A 17534-nucleotide genomic window follows, 5' to 3' on the forward strand; every position below is an offset into this window, starting at 1 on the left:
GAAGCGGAATAGGAGAAAGATGGCTTGTCTAACTACAGGTGGCGAAAAAACTATGGGTACATGACCACAATAAGCGTGACAATAGTTATTACAGCAGCCATAATTACGGCAGGGCTATACACATGGAATAAATGGTGTAAACAGGTAAACAATTCGCAGGATACTGCTCCACATGATGCAACCAATGATGACTGGACTCTTCACCCACTAAGGTCCAACTCAGATGAACCAGGGGATCCCGATAGCGAGTACAGCGAATCCGTCGCCCGGGATAATGACTGATATTCATGAAAAGATTATCAGACAGGCTTCAATATTTCATATTTTGGGCGAACAAATACAACTGCAATGCGGCACTTTAGCTTAATTGCATTACTTTTTGAGGATTTGGCACAGATACCAAGGTCATCGGCTGCACTTCGTGATCGCTAAATATCATTGAGTAATTAGGTAGTTACGAATTAAGAAATATTAGATCCAATATGAATAGATTTACGAACATGAAATAAACCATCCTTCAGTTACTTCTTACTTAATTCACTACTGTGTATAGTCAAACCCAAAGAAGTGAGCCTTACAACCTCACTATCTTTTACAGTTAAATTTTTCTTCTAATAGTATTTTCTCATTATTTTTGAACGTCTTGAAGTAGGAAGAGTATCAGAGTTTTTAGTTAGTGAAAACAGTTTACATCTTAAATCACAATGTCGTCCGATGAAGAACCGAGTACAAGTGCGCCAAGTGCAAAAAGAAGAAACTACCAACAATTTTACAAGAAAGAATGGGAAGAGGAATTTCCAGGCTGGTTGCAAGTAAGCCGAAAAGGAATAAACAGCGCGTATTGCAAAATATGTAAGAATGATATTGATATCGCGTTAGGGAAAGGCGCTTTGAGGAAGCACTGTTCTTCTCAAGGACACTTGGCATCATCCAATAGTTAGAAAGCACAACCGCAGATATCCTCGTTTGTAGTGGCAAAAAATCCAATTCCAGAAATACAAGTTAAACAAGTTAAGAATGTTTCATCATCTTTTAATGAATACAAGCAAGCATTTTTGAAAAGTAGAAACGCCCTTATTATTAATTAGGGAAAGGTGGGGTAAGACGGGGTAGCGAGGTAAGATGGGGACCCTACCAAAATAGATAATGCAGTGCCACTAGAAAATTTATTTTAACGCCATCTGACGGTATTCATCAGTATTAGTTAGTGTTAGTAAAATTTAGGCGTAGAAGTGCAGGGATCCACTTGGTAAGTATGTTTTTTTCTAAATTTACGTGGTTTTATCTGATTATTGACTTGTATGAAGTGCGTGACTGTTCATAATATATGTTATACAAGGTGCGTGATATATTCTTTTATTAATGTTTGTTTATTTTACCATTCTTAAATCATTAATTCGTCCCGGTTTGCTTTGGTTTACAAAATACAATACACCTGTCCAGTTCGGGAAAGATGGGGTACCTACTTCGGGGTAAGACGGGGTTGGGACCCCATCTTACCCGCTCCTTTGCTATTCTTTTTGGATCTAGATTTCATTCAAAATTATAATTATAAGTTGGGTTAATTTGATTATTTCTTATAGATTATGGTCCGAAATTATGAAAGAAAAACTAATAGAGGAAAGTGGAGTGAAGCACAAATGAAATTAGCCATTCAAGAAGTTTTGGATGGAAAAAAGGGTTACAAATCGGCCAGTAAGGCTTATAATGTTCCTCAAACAACACTCGAGCGTAAAGTTAACCAAGCAAGAAAAAGAGAAAATAGTGTACAGAATGTCAAGGTTCCCTTAGGTCCAATTACAACAGTGTTTTCTGAAGAAGCAGAACAAATACGTGTTGACTATTTGAAGGAAATGGAAGGAAGATTGTTTGGTTTGTCAACATCCGAATTCCAGAAGTTAGCCTATGAGTTAGCAGTTCGTAACAGACAACACAAATTTAATGAACTCAAGGAAAAAGCTGGTAAGGACTGGCTGCGTGGATTTCTAAACCGTCATCCTCATTTGAGTTTACGAAAGCCTGAAAATACTTCAGCGGCTCGTGCTGCTGGATTTAATAGTGTCGAAACATTTTTCGAACGGCTAGGAAAAACACTTGACGAAAACCGTTTTACTCCAGACAGGATATATAACTGTGACGAGACAGGTGTTTGGGTGGTGCCAAAATCACGGTCCAAAGTGATCGCAGCGACGGGTAAAAAGCAAGTAGGTGCTCTGACATCGGCCGAACGAGGCACGACTATAACGATTGAAATTTGTTTCAACGCTGCAGGGTCATACCTTCCTCCAATGTTCATATATCCCAGAAAACGTATGAAGCCCGAACTTCTCAATGGAGCTCCACCGAACTCATGGGCTGAATGTTCAGATTCTGGGTGGATTACTGCAGAAATTTTCTTGAAATGCTTTCAGAAGTTTGTAATACTCACCAACGCTTCTAAAACCAACCCAGTTATGCTGATTTTAGATGGCCGCGCTACTCATACCCAAAATCTGCAGTTAATCGATGAAGCACGTAAATACGGTGTGCCGATAATATGCTTCCCACCACACACCACTCACAAACTACAGCCCGCAGATGTTGGTTTTATGTGGTCTTTGAGTATATTTTATGATCAGGCTCTAACAGCATGGTTAAGATCTAATCCTGGGAAAGTAGTTTCGCAATTTCAAGTGGCTGACTTCTTCGGGCAAGCGTTTATCCGGGCAGCAACAATGCTAACTGCAATTAATGCATTCAAAGCATGTGGGATCTCGCCTTACAATCCACATATTTTTACCGAAGATGATTTCATTGCTGCAGAGGCTACCGAAATCGAATTGAACGCTGAAAAGGAACCCGAAGCTGATACAACTCACTGACACTGACACTGACAGTTCTACCAACAATAACTTCGTCACTGATACTCAAACGGCCACCTACACCACCATAAATTCTTCAGAAAACACTCCACCTCATCCAACTGCTACGACCTCATATGTAGTACAACAAGCCTCAGTAAATAATTCTTTGGATAATGCAGTATTCCATCTGGTTAGCCAAAAACTGTTAATGCCATTTCCACGAATGGCCGAAAAAAATCGAGGCAAGTTTGGAGAAGAGGAAAAGCAGCTATTATCACTGCTTCTCCATATAAAACAGAATAAGAGGAAAAACAAAACAGTAGCAAACCGAAACCTGATGTCTCAAGCGAAAAGAAAATGAAAAAATGAAATAAGAGATCTCGAAAAACTAAGCAAGCTGAAGAAGAAGCTCAGACATCAGAAGAAGAAGATACACCATGTCTATACTGCCACGGCTTGTATTCCGAGTCTATCGAAGGATGGATCACTTGCCAGGTTTGTTCTAATTGGGCGCATTGTGGCTGTGCAGAAGTGGAAGACAACGATGATGAAGCTGTCCATATCTGCCCATTATGAAAAGATGAAGACTGTTGAATATTCTGTACCCCATCTTACCCAAGGGGGTGCCCCGTCTTGCCCTTTAGTTGGGGAAAGACGGGGAGATTTTGTTATTTTTCAAATTAGATATTAAATGAGAAGAATATATATTTTTTTTTTAGACTGATTGTTATTGAAAAAAGAAAGACCGATTATTTTCTTGATAAAAGTTCCTACATTGTGCAATTATAAAGAAGGGTTTTATTCAAGAAATGTCTTAAGGTCGCCGTCATACCTCACCTTCCCCTACATACTTTTCACAATTTCGGAGAAATAAGATTAGTAAGAACAGCATTAGGCCCACAAACATGTGCAAATATTTGGGTATACTTATTGACAACAAGTTGAGCTTCAAGTCACATACAAGAACGCAGAAAAAAGCAGTTATCACACGTGCGGGTCATTTTAGATCGCTCACCTATAAAAACATGGGTATCAATATGAAGACTGCAACTTCAATTTACAAAATGATATGCAGACCGATGCTAGAATATGGAAATACAATTTTACTAAACTCAACTAAAACAACCCTCAAAAATCTTGAAATAGCTGAAAGAACATGCTTAAGGAAAATAACGAAAATGAGACATCCTAATAATCCTTTGCACAACCCTTCTAATTCACTACTTTATGAAACAACTGGAGTTGAGCCAATACTGAAGAGACTTGAGAGACTGGGTAAGAAATTCATTGGGAAGCAGACGAACAAAGATATAATGGAAACCATTGATTCATCATTATGAAACACAGTATGCAACACGGGCGGAACTGCCCAACATTACCACTTTACGAACACCTACTATCTATAGAATGACTTTAGTAGTAACTGGCAGGAAGACTTCGGTCGATAGCCAATTGATCCTTTGTATCAATAAAGTTATGTTTCTCTCTTTCTCTCTCTCTCTCTCTCTCTCTCTCTCTCTCTCTCTCTCTCTCTCTAAGATTAGCTTCATTTCTGGCTGAATATAATCTTCCGTTTACCATTAGGAAACATCTGATCCATTGTAGATAATGTATTAGGTAAACCTAGTTTTGCTATTCTATGTGAAGATCTGCGAAAGAATAAGTTTCCATTCATTATAGATGAGTCAACTGCTCTAAGCACAACTAAACATTTGTGCTTAGTCGTGCGATACGAGAAGAAAAAACGCATTAGAGATTGTTTTTTGGTTCTCATTCTATTGGTAGCCCCTAATGCAGTCTCCTCATTTGAGAACATCATTAATTTTTTTACCAGCTTTGATATTCCCTATAAAAAGAATTTAATAGGTTCTGCATCAGATGGGGCAAATGTAATGATGGGGCGCCATAACTTTGTAGCAACAATGCTACAAAATGAAATTCAGAATATTTTTATTCTGAAATGCACCTGCCATTCTTTTCATCTTTGTGCATCATATGCATGTACAAAACTGCCAAGATGTATTGAAGACCTAATAAGAGGCATATACAATTATTTTTCATCGAGTCCAAAAAGAGTTCCAGAGTTTCAGAGCTTCCAATTTTTTTGTGACTTGAAAGTACACAAGATACTTCACCCTTCTCAGACTAGTTGGTTGTCAGTACACGCCGCAGTGAAAAGGGTAGTAGAACAATTTTCTGCCCTCAAGATATTTTTCATAGAGCAAGTGTCTATGAACGATCATATTTTGGCTGCAAAAAATATTCTTCAGAAACTGTAGGATCCAACTACATTATTTTTTCTTGGACTTCGTTCTTCCATTATTCAATAATTTGAATAAAGAAATGCAGGCCGAACACCCGAAAATAGATATTTTATAGGGAAAAATAACAACTACGTTGAGAACTGTTTTCGATTTTCTTTTTGAAGCAGGAATATTTAACAAGTACGGTAATCGAAGATTTTGAAAATCCTAGGTGTAATACATTACTCGATAAGTCGGATTTAACCCCCGGTCAGGTCAATTTGTTCAAATGCAGATGTCTTGATTTTTACATCGAAGCATGTAAGCAAATAACTGCTCGCTTTCCGTTAAAAAATATCCCTCTCAAAGGTTTAGAAATAATCGAACCTAATAATGTGAAAGGTGGCAAAACCACCAAACAGGTCAATAAAGAGGAAAACCACATCAAAAAAAAATCCCCTCAATATACTCGTGGGAGCCAAGTATTACATGACACTATGAACTCGTTGACGTTATAAGGTTCTGCATCAATTAAAAATTTCAAGATTCCTTTCCTGAATCTATTGAACTCTGAAATCTCTCGTGGTAAACAATTGAATAGTTTAATGCACCAGTAGGTAGTTGCACTCTCACTCATGGCGAGGCGATGCACAGGATAGAATGATGTAAATTCACAGCTCCTTTCATGAATTCCAAATATGTTTTCATTATTAATGATAGAAGCTGTAAATTTACAATGAAGGTGAAAACAACGAAAAGTATGTATATAGGTATAGTGCGCCTGTAAATTCAAAATTCCCGCCATTCATATATCTACGTCCACAACCAAATATGGCGGCATATAAATGACATTTGGTGTTGCCTCGGATTACTAAGGACATTTCACTTCTTGTATATAAGTGTTCTGTGGTGTTGAGCATCACCTGCATTTTGGACGCTAAGGACGGTACGGAAACGTGAGAGAAAATTATTTGTTCACTGTGTCATTTAAAAGTTGAAGAAACTGATAAGGTAAAAATGAAATCTACAGTTTGTAACAATTAATCTGATTCTGGTGATCTTGCAGTTGGCGAAGGAACAAAACTGTAAGAGAAAAATAACAGGAATAACTGAAATTTTTTGAGTATTAAGGTTTTTGGTATTTCTCATGAACAATCAAACCAAAAGGCGTCAGTTATTATCGGAATTGTCTAGACGACAAAAACGTAGATTGGTAGTTACAAATGTACATAGTTTATTCGAAGACAGTCGAGAGAATCAGGCTGATGTCTTTGTGCTACTCCTTCAGCTTCTTCTAATTCAACAAACGCTCCACAGGCTTCACACATTGATGAAGTTTACGAGCCAGGCATAAGCCAAGAAGTAGGTTTCAGTAATGTAGTTGTCGGTGAAACTAATTCCGTTCAAATTGAAAGTTCTTCTCATAGTTTTTCTCTCATCATTCCCATTATAATAGTAGTAACAGTCATTATAATAGTAATTATACTTGTACTTCTAAATTCTCCAAATACAGAAGACAAAATTTATCAGAATCACTTCGTTCTTGCTTCAGTAAACACAATCTATCACAGTGAGCTATAAGTGACATTTTGAAAGTTTTAGTTGAACATAATATTGGAAACCTACCTCTCGATGCCAGAACTTTGATGAAAACACAGAGGAATACTAATTCAAATAAAGATCATATTAACGGAGGGCAGTATTGTCATATAGGAATTCGGCAAGGTCTTATCACTTCTAAAAAATCACATAAAAAACTGCCCTTCAGAAATTTTATTTGATTTCAATATAGATGGACTTCCGATTTCCAAAAGTACGAATGGACAGTTTTGGCCAATATTAGCTTCAATTCATGACAGTTTTTATTCAGTCCCATTTATTCATAACGGAACTAGTAGACCATTAGACCCGTATATTTTCTTGAGACCTTTTGTTGAAGAAATGAAAATTTTAATGAGCCGGGGTTTAGAATATAATGGTGGTTTAGTGCCTGTTAGAGTTCATGCATTCATATGTGATGCCCCGGCTAGAGCTTTTATTTGCGGCATTAAAAGTCATTCAAGGATATTTTGGCTGTCCAAAGTGTGAAACTGAGGGCGATTTTATAGAAAATAGAGTTGTGTTTCCTGAATTAAATGTCAAATTTAGAACAAATTTGTCATTTAGACAAAAATTACAGCCAGAGCATCACAAAATGAATTCCATCCTCCAAGAACTCGACATAGATATGATTGCTCGAATACCATTAGACCCTATGCACTTAGTTTACTTGGGAATAACTAAACGTCTTATTAAATTTTGGGTGCAGGGCAAAATGGATGTGAGACCCACTAGAGCAAAACTTGAAGAAGCTGAAATTCGTAACAAAGAATTGAAAGCTTATATTCCGAAAGAATTCTCTCGTGGAAAGGTGGAAAGCAACTGATTTGGGGCTATTTTTGCTATATACAGGAATAGTAATTTTGAAGGATTGCATGCCACGAGCTAAATACCAACATTTTCTAGCTCTGGGTGTATCTCTTCCCATATTATCATGCAAACAGCTTTCACATTTAGTTCCTTATGCTGAGAAGAGTCTGAAATATTTTGTGGAAAAATATTCTTTTTTATGGCGATCAGCTTCTTAGTTATAATGTTCACTGTCTGATACATCTGTGTGATGAAGTAAGAAAATTCGGCCCAATTCAAAATTTCAGTGCATTCAAATTTATATGTATCATATCAAACAAAAACCTCTGGAGAGCCACTTCATCAAATTGTAAATAGATTAAAGGAGGAACAAGATGTAGGTAGCAACCAACAAAAAAAAAAAATTTTCCAGAAATTCATATCTCAGGCTCGGTTGTGAAAGAGGTAGAGTTTGAATCTTTTATAATTTCTTTTAAAAAACCCAATAACTACTTTGTTTTTTAAAATGACAGAATAAGTATTATTGAGAATACATATTTGGGTTGAAAATAACATAATAATGATGACGTGCAGATATTTCACCAAACACACAAATTTATTTTCCATACCGTATGAATCTTCCCCAGTTGTAATATTTTTAGTGAGTTTGAAGGATTTAAGTGGGCCTTTTTATGTTGAGTTGGTGAAAGACGAAATTTTCAGTAAATGCTTACAATTTCTGAGCTCCGAAGATAGCATTATTATAATGAAATTGCTGCATTTATAATTTGTATTACAAATATTGACACTTAATTCTTATTAAAATTTCGCCAAAACTATAAAAGATAATAAAATCGTCAAAATAAGGATATTTCAAAACCCACCGCTATATTTAATTCATTGATGAAGACCCATCGTCGAAGTTTTCTTAGAAATGAGTACATCTGGATATTAATAAAATTATTTTCTAATTAACCCTTAACCACTAATCATACGTCTCAGAGACGGCACGACCTCATCCTATTCGTCAGATGACCTCTCCCTTTCAACTCATGCCACAGCCCTTCCACGTAATTTATCATTAGTCCACTCTAACTTAGTACCCTAAAGTTGATTGTCGTATATATTCTAGTTTTCTAGATATTTCTATTGAAAGATCGATTGCCGTCTCTTAGACGTATAGTTAGCGTTAACGTAATAATAAAAAGACGAGACCTTCTCTGAGTCGTATCATTAGTGATTTGAAATAACCATAGATTGCCGAACTAGTTCGTCAAAAAGTGTAAAAATATCCATAAAAATTTCGAAATACATTTGTTGAAGTTGTTTGATGAAGCTGGAAGTGATTCCAGTCGTAGGTCTCGTCGGTAACCACTCGCGATATTCTATAGACTCATCCATATTTATTTATTTAGCCTATGGTCTATTCGAACATACCCAAAAGAGAGAGTGAACACAGGTATTTACAACACAATACCAGCACATACTCCACAATACAATCAGAATTATTGTCTTCATTATCACAGCTCCAGGCCTAACTGCTCGAGCCAGGAACTGTCAACTCGTTCATTTTATATAATAGTTATCCAGAAAATGTGTAGAAAGAAAGATCTGATTTAATGGAAAAACTCTCTCAAAATCTAGTACCTATTACCACAATTAACAGAAGACGTCGAAAAATCCAAAGCTGGCATGAAAAATTACGACTTAGTATTTTGGAAATACTAGGTAAAAAAGGGGCTGAAAATACCTGAAATTAGTGTGGAAACATTGAAAAAAAAAACGAAAGAATTGTTCTATTTGCTCTCATAAGAAGAAAAGAAGGAAGGCATATGTTTGTTATGAATGCCAGAACTCAATTTGCCTAGAGTGTGCAAAAAAAGTATGTCCGGAATGTGTAAAAATTCGTGATAAACAGGCATTGTCAGTTTTTTCAGAATACCTGTTTTTGATCAATTCTTGTGAATAGATTTCCGTCCAACTCTTATTGTATAAAGAAAAATAAAAAAATTACTTATTTATATAGTATTTCAATTGAATTTCAGTTTTTCAAAGAATCTTTGCCAAAATGTTGAATATTCCAGACTACATTGGAAAATTGTGATTTTCACTGAATATTGAACTTTTTTTGCATTTCTGAGCATAGGTTTCACCTCTAGAATAACAAAGGGAACATATAAACAACTCATAAAGTTAAAACTGTGGAAACTTAAAAAAATATGTCCATCTATATGAAGCCGTTTGTGAGACGTTAGTGTGTGAGACGGTAGTGACAACGTTACATATTTGGTACGTTAGTAGTTAAGGGTTAAAATGAGTATAGGGAATTATTAGCAACATGATAAACATTGATGAAACTTAAATTAGTTTCCTTTAATTTGGCCCATTCCACTTGCTCAGAAGCTAGGTATCTCATTATGTATGGCTTATATGTAGGGAATTATCTGTCTGTATAATTTCCAGATTCATTACTATGTCTTATGCGGTGGTAAAATTTATTGAGGATGGCGTGATCAGTCATGTCCAAATAAGCTGGCTGAATGCATCACAGACAGAATGTTTGTGGCCACCTAACATCCCCAAAAATGTAACGCATCTAATAAAGAGGAAAACTGCTACTGGCAAACACTGGTGTGCCCATAAAATCATAGTGGATGGAATATATGGTAAATAATGTATCTGTTATATTATAATGGCTATGATGTATCTCATGATCACTGCCTCATACAAACATACACATTTTTCAGATTCACTAGAGACTGCTATCAGGAAAGCAGGAGATGCGGAATATACATCTAATGATGAGAAGAAGGGAAGAGGCAGAAGAAAGATAAAATTTCGCCAGCCCCCCACTAGCCCATCTACAGATGATAGAGAAGGTGGGTATAAGTCAATGTTTCAAGAGGATTCAGTTGACTCACTTGAGTTTTTCTTGACGTTTGTAGACAGTATTTCGCCTCCACCCAAATTAGATATTGAGCAGGCTGAAATCATATGGGAGCAGCCATGTGAGGAATTATCCGAAGCATGTTGACATCAACTCAGGTAATAACTTGACTCAGAATATGTTATGCAGAACATTGAATAACCTATGTTTATTTATAGTGGTAACACCTTTTGCAAAAGGAGAAGATGTCATCTCAGAAGTTAATTTCTTTTTCATAGAATGAAGAAAGTTATTATGTCCGAATTCATTATCTGTTGATGTGTTTTTTTTTTAGTGTTTCAGAGTTCAGAATATTCTGTCACGAGTGAATCACATACACCTTCATCAGGTATTCATATTCTTGAGCAGCTTGCTAATTAGGTTTTATTTTGTCATATGATTGATATGCTTTTTTCTTTCCATTGTAGAATTAGACAAGGCGAACATTGAAATGAAAATTGGCAAGAAAAGAGTAATTTTGCACCTATTCATGAGATTCTAACATCATTTTTATATATTAACTATTGGCAATGATGTCAAATGTCATGCTACAGATTGAGTACCTTCAAGAAAAATTCAAAAATATGGAAATAAGTAGGTAACCTTAAAATAATTGGAAGTTTTTTGAGGAGAATCTTCCTTGTGATTCGCTGGAAGATGTTCGAAAAATTGAATCCTATTTAGGGTCAGAGGAAAATAAGGAAGTATATGTAAGTTGATTTTAACATTCTCAAATAAACATTTCAATGATAGAAAAATAAGTGAAGTCTTATTGTTAATATAAGTGAAGAAAACTTATTCATTCAACTTATGCAGGAGCATTATTACTCCTCATTATTTGAATATTTTTTAGATACAATATCTACATTCTATTGGAGGAGCCCATCCAAGAGATAAGATCAATAGGATGATGAAAGCTCTTCTCACCAATAAATTTGCCATTGGATGCTCTCGGCTAGGACTAAGAAATAATATAAGGGCTAGTGATTTTCGTTGTCTCCAAGTTGCCGAGGGAAGAGTTTCTTCTGAAACAGTTGTAAATGCATCCTTGGCTAGGCTAGCCAGCCAGATTGTTTAGTTTCGCTCTAACTGTTACGCTAGTGTGAAACATTGTGCCTCATTTCCAAAGCTTTCGAAGATGGAAAACCATCGGCAGCGAAACGTATGAAAATGTGTGTACGAGGATATTGCCAGTGCAGTGTGTATTGGACATCCCGAATTAAGAGTGCCAGCACTGGATGTCTAGACAAATTTAAAAAACGTCACGCCATATTCGAAAAAATCATTTGTGGGGAAAGTGCCGATGTGAATGATGCTGCTGTGAGATTTGGAGGGAAAATGTGTTGAAAAAATTAATGGAAATGTATGAATCAAAGAACATTTTCAACGTTGTTTTTTTTTTTTAAATTTACTTTATTTGGTTCCTCAGCTCTATCCACAGCGTAGTTGTTAATCTCTGACGATTTCATCAGCGTGAGCAAACGGCTCCGTACCCCGAACGGTTTCCGTCCTCTCAATTCGGGCACCTTCTCCACAGCCGTGCGCCAGAAACTCCTGTTGCTTACGTTACCCACGTTGGCGACGGCATGCCGGACGATGGCGCAGTCCTGGGAGGAGGAATACTGCCATCTCTTCGGCTCCCGCAGGTGTTCGGCGGGAGTCGGAGGGGTATGGGGAAGGGCTGGGGATGGTGGGCCCATGCAGGATGGTCTTCTGATGACCAACCTTGGCAGGGTTGGTCGACGACGCCGTCCCGTCGATGTACTCGGCTCCGCTAGGTCCGTCGGCGTCGGTGCGGTGTCTTGTTTCTGTTGTCTATTGTCGTTGTCGTCGCTGTTGTCGCTGTCGTCGCTGTGGTTGTTGTCACCGTCATCGCCCACGTCTTCGTCATGGTCGTCATGCTGCTCGTCGTCGTCGTCCTCGTCGTCGGTCGTTGAGCAGCTGTCGTCCGTCAACTTAACCCGGTACCACTCGTACATACCCCTTAGGGATTTACTGACGGGTACGCGGGAAAGTAATTCACGTTCTCGTGTACGTATCGTACCAGTTCGTCACGTTTGTAGCGTGTGTTGGCCGTAGTTGCAGCCATCAAGAGGGCGAACCCGTTATGGGTTGGCGTCTCTATGGCTACAACTACTTGTCTGGGGTCTAGCGTCCCGATGATTCGCCATCGGCGTCCGTATTCTCATCTGCCTCTTCCATAAAGGTGACGTACGTGCGTCGATCCAAAGTCTTTGGTGTTTAGTCTCGTCCATGAGGTCAGGTTCGGTCCGTATTTCCTGAAAGACAAGTGGGCTATTGCCTTCATCAGTACAATGTGCGGTCTCGTTATAACGTCGTACCTGTCTGCGGCCGTCAAGTACGTCTGTATGTGTTCGCGGAACCATGGTACTGGTATGTTCGTGTGGTATAGTTTCATGGTCTGGAAGGTGAAGGTTCTAGTCAGTACGTGGTCTGGGTCGTAGTCCATCACTGCGTATCTCAGTAAGCCTCGTTGCTGTGCACCTTCCATGTCGTCGTCCTCGTCGTCGTCGTCGTCGTCGTCGTCGTCGATGAGGCTACTGGAACACACAAGTGATTTAAGTCGGTTGTAGTATAATAGTCTTGTCGTCCCGTCGTTGAAGTATTTCAGTTTTAGCTCCGCGTCGTACATTCGACGGGCGGCATCGCGGGAAGGATCCTCCTTCCAGGACTGCCTCGCATCTATCACCTCTTTGAGATAGGCGACGGCCGTGGAGTTGATGTGCTGCTTCCAGTCGCCATCGAAGGTAGCTAAACAACAGAGGCTTTCGGCTCGTTCCTCGCGCCGCTGTACGGTGAAGGTGTCCCGAATTAGAGAGAGGTACGGAGACGTTGGCTCTAAGGCTGCCATAGCCTCTTCGAAACCGTCGAAATTAGCTACGAACTCAATTCGAAGTTGCAGATTGTTCTTGATATGCTCTAATCTGTGGCGGTGGGAAGTTTCGAAGTTGTTCATAAACTGCGTCTTGTATACCTCTTGTATATCCAGCCGTCTGGCCATTGTGTGCACTCTCACAGTTTGTTTAAAAAAATAAAAAATTAAAACTATAATTCGCGAAGATAACGAAAAACAAAAACACAGTTCTAATAAGCAAAAAAAAACGAAGTTCGAAAATAGGCACTAAAAAACGAAATAAAAATGAAATCTTCTAATAAAGTTCGTAGGAAAATTCTAATGAAGTTCGTATGGAAAACTACCGAAAAACCACTAAATCACAGGAAGATTATTCAGAGAATGAAAATCAGGTCAGCTAATTTTTATCGCAATGTGGCGTACTGCTCTCTGATTGGTTAAAAATTGATGAACAGATGGTCTTTTGTTTTTTGTCGCATTATTGCGGTTGTTGCTATGGAAAAAATTGTGTGTAGGAAGGGGAAATGATGCGTGGAAAGAGAAAAACTGTCCGTTCGTGGAAAAGAACAGGGTCTGTTAAAAATTGAGCGAAGCCCCCCTCCGACCTCTCTCTAGTCGACGCTCCTGACCAGCTCCGGTGGCCACGTATGGTACCCCGATTTGAAATAGATTCATAATCCTTGCTAGCACCGCTCAACTGAAACGTCCACTCAAGACAACTCGAACCATTGCCGGCTCAGAAATATATATTTTATTATATTTCATAATTTATATAGATTTTCAGACTTCTCTAGATCTTCTCAAATGAAAATGGGTATGTAGCACCAGGATTGAAACTTCTCAAGTCCATCTCAATAAAAATGATAACTGATTCATTGTCTACTCATAATATTCTTTATTATTAGAATCAGTTTAATCATTTTATGACAACTCTTCTGATCACCTCGAAGTACTTATGACTAATTACTGTTGTTGAGTTTCAGATGAATGAATCCTCATATTCTCCAGGGTGGACCCTGGATGTAGCTGTTTTCTTCAGAATAAGATGTGAACACCTCAAGTTTCGTTAAGCGATCAGTGATAATGCTCGATACACCTCGACCTAGGCTCCACCCTGGAAAGTCTGCTCGAACATTCATGTCTACTCATTTGGTATGGTCTACTCTTTATAATATGTACTCTCGTTGGTTCTTTTCTATATTCATTCATCGGACTCAACATACATGTTAGTTTTCTCAGCCTTCAGCACATCTCAAAATCTACGATTAGAGATTTATTCAACTCAGTACTCTCATGACTTCTCTTAATTTATCAATTGTTTCTTCTATTTTTCTGATGAACGTTCTAATCGTGCTTACTTGTAAGCAGTTCGTCTCTGTAAATGTTGAATTCAATGATAAATTTTTGAACTCTTCAAGATAATCTCATTGTATATGAATTATACTATGTTCTTCTCAGATTAATTATGATTGTCCTTTTCATTTAATCAATTATTATTGAACTTCTCATTTAATTAGAATTTATTGCCCTTTTCATATTATTTTTAATATTCTAGCGCTTCTCAAATTCATTAATTCTGTGCTTCTCATTTAATTTGTGCGACTCTTGTTCTGCTCATACTTACATTAACATTATTGATCAACTCAAATTGAATGTATCGATTTCTCGTTGATGATCAGACTTAGACATTGCAGTTTCACCTCGGGCCTATTTCTCTGTACTCTCGCGTCTTCTCTTTAAAATTCAGTATTCTAACCTTCGCGTTTTCTGATAGAATAAGGAGGCTCTCGCAATCAATTTTCAATTGATTGCCCTATCACTGTGTAACAATTGTGTTGATATTGAATTCATTGAACTCCTCAACGTCTAAGTCTGACATCAAGTGACTTCTCATTTGAACTGCTCTGGACCATCTCTTGTTTTTAGTTGGATATTGTCTCTCTGAGTTTATAGATGTGGTTAATATTAGTTGCTTTTACTGTATTAGCTTCATGCAGGTGACATATTCATTTTATGATTGTGAACGATACTCAATAAATGTTTTTATACCATCTCCAACTCAATTATCTTTTCATACAGTCCACTACTCTTCAATTACAAAATCATAACACCCTCGATTTTGAACAGGGTCGTACTCGAGTAGTATTGAAAGAATCGAACGAAATGAAAAAAAGTGGAAAATTCGTAGGAAGTGAACATTACATTTATCAATTCAGTAATGAACTAATTATTGGAAATAGTGTGTCTTTTAATATGAAATATGGGAAAAGGCATTGTAATCGTTCAGAAGGACGGAGTTAGCGGAGAAACACGAAAGTAGTAAGATAAGCATTTAAATAATTTGAATATGACAGCAATGACTGACATTTCGGGTGGCATGGAAACATTGAACTCTATGGGAACTGGAATGGCTTCGTAGGTAGCAAAATTCGTCGAAAAGTGTGACCGAGAGAGAGGGAAGATGTAGAGCAACCTTTCTCTCTCTAGCGTGTTTTTGTTTACACTATGATAACCTAAATTTAAATGTCATTTTCGTAGATAAATTTTAAATTACATTGTTTAATGTCTTTTTGTCAGTATTTTAGTAAAAATCAGGGTGAAAAATTGTTTAGAAGCCTTATACTTCCGATTTACATTCCTAAGAAACTCGAAAAATGTCTATATATCAAGTCAAGTTAGCTGTTGAACAGAATTTCTTGTGCTTTTTCAAAGCTTAAATATAGTTTTTTGGTGAGTGTTTTTTGAGTCTATGTGTTTCCCAGAGTGATAAAAGTGGTTTTTGCAGTAACAAAAAACATTTTGAATAAGAAGAATTTCATAACAACAATGGTCCAGTATTGTGTTGGAAACGGATGCCAAAATGCAGGGGACATAAATATAATATAATATTTTTTCTGTGAAGTGTTGGTATCACATAAACCAATCCATCCTGAAAAGTTTTACAGAAGTGAGAATCCACAAAAGGAGAGAAGCAGTAAATAATTAGGAATTATGCCTCATGTTTTTCATTTTTTTAGGTTCCCTCTCCGAAAACCTTTTACTTTACAACTTTGGACCAAAGCTACAAGAAGGAAAATTTGGTAAAGCTGGATATTCAGCGGTTTCGGAGTTATGGACCTTTTGCTCTGACAATGATCACCCTGTATCTCGCTTGTTTTTCAACCGATCGCGATGAAACTTAATACGAAGAATGTATTTTCGATAACGAGTCTTTTGAACCCTTAGGTACAGCGAGATATTTAGTAGTTGCAGAGTTATTGATGATTTCGAGTTTTCAAGGGACACCCTATATCTCGATTTTTATCAAACTTGGTACGTAGAACCTCCTTTCAAAAAGGAGTAGTTTGACACCTTATTTATGGGGATATCTTCAGCGGTTCCAGAGTGATTGACCTTTTGGACTTGGTAAACAACACCCTCTATTTCGCTTATTACTGAGCAGATCTCGATCAAACTTGGTGAAAGTATGCTATTTACAATTGCGAATTTTTCGAACCTATAAGTACGATAATATTATGAATAGATTACGAGATATAGCAGTTCTACTTTTTTAGTAGTATCAACACTCTAACGGGGATGGGGGGCAGAAGGGGCCCTGGGTGGGTTAATATATGGGGAATAGTGATGTATAGAGATCTAACATTAATAGAAAACGGGTTAGATGCATTCAGGTTTATTGTAGTAGGGGTGTAATGCCTTAATAACCAGGGGTGTGCATACTTCGAAGGGATGGGGTGATCCGATTTTGATGGAATTTGATACGTATGATCTTTGGGGGTCATAGAATCGATTGCGGCCATAAAATATACAGGGTGGATCTTGAGAGTGGCGGTGGAGGACTTTTTTGGTCTTAAATTTTTTATGCCGTGAATCGATCAGGATCGTCGAGATGTCTCCTAGAGAGAGTAACATAATTATTCTGTATCTTGAAAACTGTAGAAGTTATGGAGATTTTTTGTTTTTACAAGGTTTTGTTAATATCTTGCTCATTATTTGTCCTATCGCTATGAAACTCGGTGAGGACGTTCCTCTCGTCAAGACGGTTCTTTTGAACCCTTACCGTACAGCCGGATTCCCAACGGCTTCGGAGTTATAGACGTTTTTGTGTTTTCAAGGTTTCCCCATTTTCTCCCTTATTCTTCGGTCGATATCGATGAAATTTGCTGTGTCGATTCTACGTCGCATCTTTGAGACCCTCAGGTACAGCTATTCAGCGGTTTAGGAGTTATGGACCTTTTGATCTGACAATGATCACCCTA

General features: G+C 37.6%; 2 protein-coding genes across 2 annotated transcripts in view; one reads left to right on the forward strand and one right to left on the reverse strand.

The window, feature by feature from the left end:
* LOC123322008 (protein ALP1-like) overlaps window positions 1-17534 on the reverse strand; it is an 89373-nt gene that overhangs the window by 6576 nt on the left and 65263 nt on the right. The window lies entirely within an intron of this gene.
* On the forward strand, window positions 705-2861 carry LOC123321843 (MFS-type transporter clz9-like). The gene is made up of 2 exons (XM_044909621.1): window positions 705-812; window positions 1584-2861. The coding sequence occupies exons 1-2, from the start codon at window positions 705-707 to the stop codon at window positions 2859-2861; spliced, it is 1386 nt and encodes a 461-aa protein (XP_044765556.1).

This window comes from Coccinella septempunctata, chromosome X (genome assembly GCF_907165205.1).
Source record: "Coccinella septempunctata chromosome X, icCocSept1.1, whole genome shotgun sequence".
In the NCBI taxonomy this organism is placed as follows: Eukaryota; Metazoa; Arthropoda; class Insecta; order Coleoptera; family Coccinellidae; genus Coccinella; species Coccinella septempunctata.